The sequence below is a fragment of the Apodemus sylvaticus genome, chromosome 8, assembly GCF_947179515.1.
Source record: "Apodemus sylvaticus chromosome 8, mApoSyl1.1, whole genome shotgun sequence".
In the NCBI taxonomy this organism is placed as follows: Eukaryota; Metazoa; Chordata; class Mammalia; order Rodentia; family Muridae; genus Apodemus; species Apodemus sylvaticus.
The window spans coordinates 73,940,159-73,951,399 of record NC_067479.1 but is presented as its reverse complement, the minus strand read 5'-3'; the positions used below and the strand labels follow the sequence as shown (position 1 = coordinate 73,951,399).

At 40.1% G+C, this 11,241-nt stretch overlaps 1 gene segment (V, D, J or C); it reads left to right on the top strand.

The window, feature by feature from the left end:
- Window positions 1-608: 608 nt before the first annotated feature.
- LOC127691586 (T cell receptor alpha variable 8-3-like) lies at window positions 609-1,565 on the top strand. The segment is given in 2 exon segments: window positions 609-783; window positions 916-1,565. Coding segments are annotated over 2 exon segments (426 nt in total).
- Window positions 1,566-11,241: the final 9,676 nt, after the last annotated feature.

Genomic DNA, 11,241 nt, shown 5'->3' with positions numbered 1-11,241 from the left:
GGTTAGCACGGCTGTTTATGTGTCTTTCTTTTTCCCTCACTCATAAGATGTTCCCTAAAAACAAAGTATAGCAGAACTCCTGGGAGGCCACAAACGGTGGGCTCTCCAGAGCAGCAGACAAGCTGGCGATCTGTGTACTTTTGAAACCTAGTTAGCTCTATAAAGGCTCGCTTTCGCGTTCATTATATTTGGACAGCTGGCACTGTAAAAAGCTGTTGTGATAAATGTGCGTAGTCTTTAGTCATTACTGATGGGCCTCCTTGGTCGCAGTAATGAGAGAAACTCCAGGCTTGTCACTTGCTGCGGCATACACTTTCTTCCATTCTTAAAAGCTTCAAACAAGCTTCCTAGTTTATAAAATGAGGACGGTAGCATTTCCTAGCTCATAAGATTAAATAGTACTACTTTATTCATAAAATTAAATCATCTGCTTAAGATGCGATCTCATTAGATTTTATTGCTTTAATAGAGCAAAAAAAAATCTCAAGGCGTAATTTTCCACATTTGGCCGCCAGGGGGCAATGTTGCATAGACTGAATGTCTGCACAGGGAAAAAAAAAAAAAAAACTGTCACTCCAGAGAGCCCTTATACCTAGCATCTCTCAGAAGTGCAGTTCTAAGTAGTAAGGGCACAGAGCAGTCATTGCCAAGGGAGCGCCTCTCAGTTAATAGTATCCAAGCCTTGTCCACAGGGAGATTTCCCTGAATACATCTCTCAGCCTTCTCACTGCCTAACCATGTTCCCAACGACCATTCTGCTGCTAGGCGCGTTCTTCTCACTGAGTAAGTATTATTTCAGCCCTTGCTTTTGTTTCTACAGACAGAACAGATTCCCAGACAGAATCTACACCAGGGGCATCGTATCATTACAGGTAGGTGTATTCTGGTCTCACTAATACTACATTGGTATTACAGGAGGAAACAGTGCCCAGTCTGTGGACCAGCCTGACGCTCACGTCACCGTCTCCGAAGGAGCCTCCCTAGAGCTCAGATGCAGCTATTCATATGGTGCAACACCTTACCTCTTCTGGTACGTCCAGTATCCTGGCCAGAGCCTCCAGTTTCTCCTCAAATATGTGGCAGGAGACACCACTGTTAAAGGCCACAAGGGCTTTGAGGCAGAGTTTAGAAAGAGTAACTCCTCCTTCAACCTGAAGAAATCCCCAGCCCATTGGAGCGACTCAGCCAAGTACTTCTGTGCACTGAGTGACACAGTGCCTGAGGCTGCAGGGGGAGCAGAGCGCAAACCTCCTGAGACTTTATGTGCTCATGGGCACACCAAGAATGCCTCATAGCAACGTCCCCAGTAATGAAAATCAGCTGTACTATATCATGGATATTCCAAGTTTTGTTTTGGGGGGTTGTTGTTGTTGTTGTTGTTGTTGGCTAATATCTGTGAGTACATACCATGTGTGTTCTTTTGTGATTAGGTTACATCACTCGGGATGGCATTTTCTAGTTCCATCCATTGGCCTGCAATTTTTTTAATTCATTGTTTTTAATAGCTGAGTAGTACTCTGTGCAAATATACTACATTTTCTTTATCCATTCTTGTATTGAAGGCATCTGGGTTCTTTCTAGCTTCTGGCTATTATAAATAAGGCTTCTATGAACATAGTGGAGCATGTGTCCTTGTTATATGTTGGAGCATCTTTTGGGTATATGCCCAGGAGTGGTATAGCTGGATCCTCAGGAGGGGTCCTGGGAGGTGGGGGAGCACCCTCATAGGAGCAGGTGGGAAGGGGGACAGGATAGGGGATTTAACTGGGAAGGGAGTAACACTTGAAATGTAAATAAATAAAATAACCAATAAAAGGAAAGCAAAGAAAATGAGAACGCAGAGGAAGAGGAATGTGGAGACCGTTTGACTCCTAAAAAGAAACAGAAATGTATCATATTCCTCATTTTACTATGGCATCATGTGGGAATTAAGTTAAGGGAGACTCTCGGGTAGATGTCCTAATGTGTGGAGGCCCCGTGCTTTAGAGACGCTGCACTCAGGATTGCAGTATAGTGTGACCAAACCCAACCTCCCAGTTTTCCCCCCAGTCATCCGAATGCTTCCTAGATCACCAACATTTGTGTCTCAGCAGTACTAACAATGGCATTTTGGCTATAACATGAGTAATCGAAGATTCTGCACTCACCTCTCACAAATAATTCATTAAGAAATTAGTTTAACCGTACTTTAAAAATTGGTCTGGCCACTAACCTCTGCTACCTGCTTTTCTAAGTTGTGATGGAAATACCTTGCTGCATGTTCTACTCCAGTCTACTCTGAACACACCAGGGAAGTTCCTTAACACAAGACGCTGTCCCACTTGGCTCAGATCCTTGCAGCGATGTCCTGTTTTTACCAGGGTAAAATCAAAACTCCTCATGATAGCCTGCTGTAGTCCCTGCACCAGACAAAGCCGTGTCCCATATATTTAAAAGGCTCCTTGAAAAATGTCAATCCTGACTTCTGAAGACAAATGAAAATATCCTATAGAAACTGTAGTAAGATAGGAACACCTTGAAATAAAAATGAATGGTGAGAATTCATTCTTAGACTTCTAAAAAACACATTTTTTGTGTCACAGTGTGTCACCAACACTCTACTATGTCTTTTCCTTCCTCCCTCCTCCCTGTGATTTCTTCCTCCCCTGTCATGGTCTCTCTCTCTCTCTCTCTCTCTCTCTCTCTCTCTCTCTCTCTCTCTCTCTCTCTCTCTCTCTCTTCTCTCTAACACACACACACACACACACACACATCTATTCTACATATGAGGAAACTTCCAGAATGTTTATCTTCCTGCCTTTGGCTAATTAGTAGTGTAATGATTCTCTGGGGTGAGGGAGGAGCCGGCAGGAGTGGGCAGGACGTGGGAGAAGGCAATGGAGGAAGAGTGAGAAGATGAACAAAGTACAATGATGTGTGTGTAAAAATGCCATGGAATGCACAGTATAAGCCATTGTCTTCTATCCTAACTATAAAAAAAATGAATATTATAATTTAAAAAAAGCCGGGCGGTGGTGGCACTCACCTGTAATTCCAGCACTCTGGGAGGCAGAGGCAGAGGCAGGTGGATTTCTGAGTTCGAGGCCAGCCTGGTCTACAGAGTGAGTTCCAGGACAGCCAGGGCTACACAGAGAAACCCTGTCTCTAAAAATAAATAGATAAATAAATAAATAAAATAAAAATAAAAAAAGAAATCAAGAAGGCATCTCCTCATGCTGGAGGAAGAGACTCTCCAAGAAGATTGAAACCTCAAAAAGGAAGAGAGAGTGGCTGAAACAGTAAATCTACAGCAAATACAACCAAAAAAACTCTTATTAAACTAGGTATATTAAGATAAAATGATATATGTAAGCTGCCCATATTTAATGCACAATGTGATGAGTTTGGGTGCACATGCACACCCTGAGCCCACCTTCGCTATCTGTCCTCTGGACATGGATTTGTTGACATCACTGCTATTTTTACAGTCCTCTGTAGAAATGTCTCTTTCTACTGTCCTCTCAGGCCTTGAGCTCACGTTGGTATGCTGTTGACTCTGCTCTTGGCTGTGCAGTCTCTAAAGCTGACTCTTGCATGGCTGAAATGCTGCAACCACTGGATGGTAACTCCCCTATTCCACTCCCTCGAAAATGCCATTCTATTTTGTGCCTGTGAATGTGACTATTTTTAGATACTCGTGCCAATGGGTTCAGTAAGTATTTGCCCTTCTGTGACTGACTTATCTCATTTACGATAATGTCATTTATTTCCACCCACTTCATCACAAATACCAGAATGCCCTTCACTCTCAAGGCTAAATAGCACCCCATTGTCAGCATGCCACATTCTGTTCACTCGTTTGTCCATGGACTTTCAGCTTGTTTAGATTGCTTCTATTTCTTGGCTACATTTTAGATGATGAAGCACAGAACCCCAACACTCTGTCATGAAGATAAAGGCTCAGAATGAATTGGACTTGAACCTGAGACCCACAGCTCTAAAACTACTAAAGGAGATGTGAAGGAAAAAATTTCATTGCATTGATCATGGAAATGACTTTTGTGTCAAACGCACAAACATGAACAGCAAATCTAGGCAAGTGCAGTTGCTGAAAATATAAAAGCCTCTGTGGTGGTTTGAATAGATTTGTCCCCTCTGGATTCATGAGTTTGAATGTCTGGCCATAATGAGTGGCACTATTAGGAGATGTGGCCTTATTGGAGTAAGTGTGGCCTTTTTGGAGGAAGTGTGTCGCTGTGTAAGTGGGCTTTGAGGTCTCCTATGCTCAGGCTCTGCCGTGCAGAATGACAGTCCTTTCCTGCCTGCCTGCAGAAGACACTCTCCTTCAAGCTGTCAAGATCAAGATGTAGAGCTCTCATCTCCTTCTCTAGCACCATGTCTGCCTGCATGCTGCCATGCTTCCCATCATGATGACAATGGACTTAACCTCTGAAACTGTAAGCCAACTCCAACTGAATGTTTGCCTTTATAGGAGTTGCCTTGGTCATGGTGTCTCTTCACAGCAATAAAACCCTAACTAAGACATCCTCCAAACCATAGAAGAAAAGCATATGCAATAAGAAAAGTATTACCAAGTAGCCTGTCTTACAAGAGAATGGTGCCCAGTATGTACAAGGAACTCCATACAAAGCTCTAAAAGGAAGCCTGATTTTAAATGCTAGAAGTCATAGAAAGAAACTTCCCATAAGAAAACATGTGACCAGCCAACAGTTGTACAAAGAGGTGTTCAGAACAGATCAGCAATAAGAAAATACAAGACTAAGTTACAGTGGCATATCATATCACAAACAGCAAGGCTGTGGCAAAGCTTTGACCCTTACACACTGTTGTTGAGAATGTAACATGGTGTAGCTGCTATAGACAACATGAGTGTTCCTCAAAAAGTAAAAAATGGAGCTGTAGACTTAGAGTTTTAAACCCTACTTTAATAAGGGCTCTCAAATGCTTTGACCCTCCTTCTAGCCCACCATCCAAAGGTAGGGGAGAAAAGATACTAAATAAGACAAGAGGATGTGGGCCTGTTTAGAAATAGTTCTTTTGAGCGATTCCAATCTCTGTTTGTTAGGATACCAGCCGTCCACTTAAGTAGTATCAGGATACCAAATGTGAATTAGCAGCAGTGGCATGATCCAGCAGAAACAGCAAAGCCTCCGCTGAATCCTCATGGGTCAGAGACTGACAAGAGCCAGCTAAGACACCAAGAGAAGTTCTCTGCCATGCCTCTCTCAATGAAGTGATGGTCAGCAAAGACAAGAGACCAGTGAAGTGTCGCAAGGCCAGCATCATATTCAAGCACCCTGTCACTATCTGTTGAGTCCTATTTATACTCTCTCTGAACATCATGTGTCCTCCCACAGGTCTTGCTCAGCAAAACACCATGTGAATCTGCCTCAGCAAGACACCACGTGAATCTATATCACATGACATAACCAGAAACTTCCACTTCATAGAACTATCACATCACTCAGCAACCCAGTTTCTAGAACTACATCTGAAAGAGTTGAAATCACGCTCTCAGCTTTAGTCTCTTTATTTTACGTATCTAAAGAGTCTGCATGTCCCCGATTCACTGTGCATTCTACACTCATTTCTCTTTTTGAGATGTCTAAAGTGCATATCATTGCATTCTGATATTTTTGATGTCTGAAGGTAGAAGACAGCTGAGACCTAAGGAGAGGAGAGTAAAATAAACTGTTTTAAGACTTAGGTTTTTTTTTCTTAAAAAGGAGAAATAACAATAAACAGATAACATCATCCTCAGGAAAAAAAACAAAAGATGTGAAGAGAAATAAGTTTAAAAAATCTCAAATGAAGGCATTTATACATACATAAATAGCTAACAATACATAAAGTTTCTTGCAAGGAGATAGAGAATGAAATACTAAGAACCAGAACTGCCAGGAAGATGTGGGCAGAGAAGTATGGATGACAGGCATGGGATAAAGTTGGACATGAGCAATAAGTTGTTATATTCTAGAACACAACCAGGTTGACCAAAATTTAAATAGTAAGGAAAGGGGGCTTTTATATCTCCAGGGCAAAGATGTGATGTATGCCTGGGGTGATAGATATGTCAATCACCCTCTGATCACCATTGTGTGCATGTATGAAGTATCACAGTGTATCCCACAATAAACCTATATTGAAAGATGAGGCAAAAAAAAAAGTAACAAAATGTTTCAAAACTAAAAAACCACCCAAGCCCTGATGGATTTGCTGCTGAATTCTACCAGACTTTAATGAAAAATAATATCTGTGTTTCTAAAATTATTCTGTAAGTTAAAGAGTGAAAGAACTGCAGTAAACTAATTTTACCCTGATACCTACATCATTTAAGGACACAAGAAAATGAAGAAAATTATCTCTTGGTGAATATGTGTCAGGAGCCATCATAGGACAAACTAATAATGAGCAGGTAATCTTCCTGAGATGTCTCTGCCTTGGATAAAAAATCTACTATAGAGCTCTGGTAGGCATGGCCCAGGAGAACATGTTAAGGAGAGATTCCTGCTACTAGTATGCTTTCCTTGCTATTATTACATATATAACAATCACTAGGCATTAGCTCACCCTTTTGAGCAGATCTCTACAGAACAATGAAGATGGACTGTCTTAGAATAATGCTATATAGGCAAGTAGATGATTTCTTAATCCTTACTGATGATCCTATAAGAATTCCTAAATTAATAGTACTTATTAAGCTCTTTTAATAGCAGTGCTATTGAATCCTTTCTGATTTAAAAACTTCAATGAGAACTCTTCCAGCCTTTAGTGCCATGAGTTCATTGCTTCTGATATAGTAAACAGACATTCTGCAACTTAAAGCACATTCAAGAGGTTGTAAAAACATTAACCAATGGTTACTAATGATTTACTATAGGTCTTAGGACAGAAGATAAAATATTGACTGGGTTTATCTATACAAAAGTTCAGTAATAACTTAGTTGTGTTTTTTTAAACTCTCCATGAACTTGTGGAACTGTGACAGGTGATGAATGCTTAGTCAGATAATTACTCCTAATGGATATGCATGTAAACATTCTCTGTTATAAACGTCTTAATCAATTTATAATTTGAATTTATGTATAAACTTGGCTTGAACTTTTTACCATGTGATTCTGTATTCTGAAAGATGTGCAAATGCTGAGGATGAAGAGAAGAGGGCACTCTCTCATGCTTCGTACCCCCTTTTCTTGCATTCTCCTTACCCAACTTTTCATAGATCCTGCTTATCCCCTTTTTCTTAGGCCCCTTACTCCTTTCTTCTTACAAGTACTTTACCCCTCTTCCTTAGAGAACTTTCATAGGAAAATTTTTACAATTTAGAAATAAACACTAAAATCACTTTTCTTTTTTCAATTTATTGATATATTTATTTACATTTCAAATGATTTCCCCTTTTCTGGACACCCACTCCCCGAAAGTCCCATCAGTCCCCTTCCCTCCCCCTGTTTTCCCACCCAACCCTTCCCACTTCCCTGTTCTGATTTTGTTCTATACTGCTTCACTGAGTCTTTCTAGAACAAGGGGCCACTCCTCCGTTCTTGTACCTCATTTGATGTGTGGATTATGTTTTGGGTATTCCAGTTTTCTAGGTTAATATCCACTTATTAGTGAGTGCATACTATGATTCATCTTTTGAGTCTGGGTTACCTCACTTAGTATGATGTTCTCCAGCTCCATCCATTTGCCTAAGAATTTCATGAATTCATTGTTTCTAATGGCTGAATAGTACTCCATTGTGTATATATACCACATTTTTTGCATCCACTCTTCTGTTGAGGGATACCTGGCTTCTTTCCAACTTCTGGCAATTATAAATAGGGCTGCTATGAACATAGTGGAACATGTATCCTTATTACATGGTGGGGAATCCTCTAGGTATATGCCCAGGAGTGGTATAGCAGGATCCTCTGGAAGTGAGGTCCCCAGTTTTCGGAGGAACCGCCAGACTGATCTCCAGAGTGGTTGTACCAATTTGCAACCCCACCAGCAGTGGAGGAGTGTTCCTCTTTCTCCACATCCTCGCCAACACCTGCTGTCTCCTGAATTTTTAATCTTAGCCATTCCTACTGGTGTAAGGTGAAATCTTAGGGTTGTTTTGATTTGCATTTCCCTAATGACTAATGAAGTTGAGCATTTTTTAAGATGTTTCTCCGCCATCCGAAATTCTTCAGGTGAGAATTCTTTGTTTAACTCTGTACGCCAATTTTTAATAGGGTTGTTTGGTTTTCTGGAGTCTAACTTCTTGAGTTCTTTATATATATTGGATATTAGCCCTCTATCTGATGTAGGATTGGTGAAGATCTTTTAGAAAGAGCAATTATCAAATTCATCTGGAATAACAAAAAACCCAGGATAGCTAAAACTATTCTCAACAACAAAAGAAATTCTGGGGGAATCAGTATCCCTGACCTCGAGCAATACTACAGAGCAATAGTGGTAAAAACTGCATGGTATTGGTACAGTGACAGGCAGGCAGATCAATGGAACAGGATTGAAGATCCAGAAATGAACCCACACACCTATGGCCACTTGATCCTCGACAAAGAGGCTGAAAACATCCAGTGGAAAAAAGATAGCCTTTTCAACAAATGGTGCTGGTTCAACTGGAGGTCAGCATGCAGAAGAATGCGAATTGATCCATCCTTGTCTCCTTGTACTAAGCTCAAATCTAAATGGATCAAGGACCTCCACATAAAGCCAGATACTCTGAAGCTAATAGAAAAGAAACTGGGGAAGACCCTTGAGGACATCGGTACAGGGAGAAAGTTTTTGAACAGAACACCAATAGCATATGCTCTAAGATCAAGAATTGACAAATGGGACCTCATAAAAATTACAAAGTTTCTGTAAGGCAAAGGACACCATTAAAATCACTTTTCAAAGCATCTCTTTTTACTTGCTGTAGCTTGACCTAGCTGAGAGTTAGCGCTATGCAATTCCTGCAGACATAGAACAGGGGTACTTTACTTAACCTTGAACTAGCAGGCTGAGAGTTAGCGCTGTGCAGTTCCTGCAGACATAGAACAGGGGTACTTTACTTAACCTTGAACTAGCAGGCTGAGAGTTAGCACTGTGCAATTCCTGCAGACAGAACAGGGGTACTTTACTTAACCTTGAACTAGCAGGCTGAGAGTTAGCGCTGTGCAATTCCTGCAGACATAGAACAGGGATACTTTACTTAACCTCCTGTTTTAGGATGAGATACTAAACAGTTTCTGGTCTCAGAGGAACTCAGAAGGCAGGTCAGCTACTGAAGCAAGGTGACTTAGAATTGAGATAGGAAAACACACTTTATTATTGTACAACAAACCTAAATTTCTCATAAGACTAATTCTTACCCGTACCTCCCCACCCCACCCCCACCCCCACCCCCACCAACATTCTTCCCCTTCAACTGCCTCAAGAAGAACCAGAAAATGAAAGAAGGCCTAATGGTGCTGGCCCCCAGCAAATACAAATGTAAAAGTTCTCATTGAAATATTTTCTAACCAGAAGTAAACACAGAAAGCAGGAAAGTCGAAAAGGACCATGGGAAAGGGTAGAAGAAAACCTAGACAGTATAGTAGGGCACAGGTGCTATGAAAAGGGAAAAAGGAAAATGGGAAGGGGTTCACCTGAGGCAGAAGGAGGGAGGACAATACAAAGATAGAAAGGAAGGAGAAATAAAGAACACTAAGGATGATTCAAAATGTTTAAATAGTGAAACATTATTTTATTTACTTAAAAATATGCACTATATATATGTATTTAAAATATATAAGATATATACATGTATGCATATATACATGCATACACATGCATAATATATATGTACATATGCATATATAATTTAAAAGAAGTTAAGCTACTTGCGGTGATCATGTTCCCCCACAAGTAATATAGACTAACAAAAACTTCACTGCCAGGCATGAGAATGCTCCCCTTTCAGTTGTGAATAATGGAATCCCAAGAGATGCAGACATGCAACACTAAATGGACTCAGAATGTTATATAATATATATATAATTTATCATAACTATTATATGCAAAACAATAAAATTAAAGATGAAGAAGATATCATGAATTTGAGAGGAAGTGGAAAGGGGACCTGGAAGAAGCTAGAGGGGCAGACGGTATATTGGAAATGATAAAAATATCGCACGAATGCATGAAGTACTCAAAATAAAATAAAATAAATGTGAAAAATATATTTGATAACCAATTCAATTACCTATCAAAAATATCATTCAGCTTGACCAAGTAAGCTTTATTCCAGGAACACATGTATGATTCAATGTATGTAAGTTAATAAATATAATTGTGGCAGTTAATCTTGGTTATCAACTTGACTACATCTGAAATCAATTGTGACCCCAATAGATGATCACCTGTGAAGAATTTTTCTTGATTGGATCCTTAGAGGCTAGAAGACCACATTTTCTGGTGGACACCAAATAGCCAATGCAATCTTCAGCAAAATGAACAAGGCTAGAGGAATATCAGTAATTGTGTCACATTACACTACAAAGCCACAGGCATAGAAACAACATGGTACTTGCACCAATATTGATACAAGAATCAAAGAATATAATAGATGACCCAGATGTAAACTCACACAGATACAAATCTGGTATTTTAAAAATGCCAGAATCATATACTAGGAAAAGAGCAACGTCTTCAGTGGTTCCTCAGTGGTGCTGAGATTAGCGCATGCCTACACACAGAAGAGGGAAAGCAGATTCCTCTTTCACTTGAAAATCAAGTTCTGGTTTGTGAAGAAACATGGAAGACCTTGAGACTTCAGACTAGAAAAACAGCTGAATATTATAAGCAAAGAGTTATGGGCCATTGTGGTAGAAGCTTGGAAGACAGTTACACTAACAGCATGGATGTTAGAGGCACAACTCAACAAGTTTCCAAAGGGAGAAATATTAGAAGCTGGAGGCCTTTCTTGTGATACTTTAGCTTATCATATTCTAGAATGTGGATGCTTTCTACCCTCATTTTAAGACATCTTGCCTAAGGCAAAATTAAAAAGTAATGTACTTATTTCTTTGAAGGAGAAGGTTTGAAGGCAGATGAATATTGACTGTCACGAAGTAATAACTCTTGTGCGGATCTACAATGAAAAAGAGCAAGTGGGTCAAAAGGAAATACAAATGTGCAGTTTGAAGAGGAAAAAGTGAACAGAGAAATCTAATGCTTATGCTGAAAGAGATAAAGAGATTTAAGGAGAGGCCTGATCTACACTGGCAC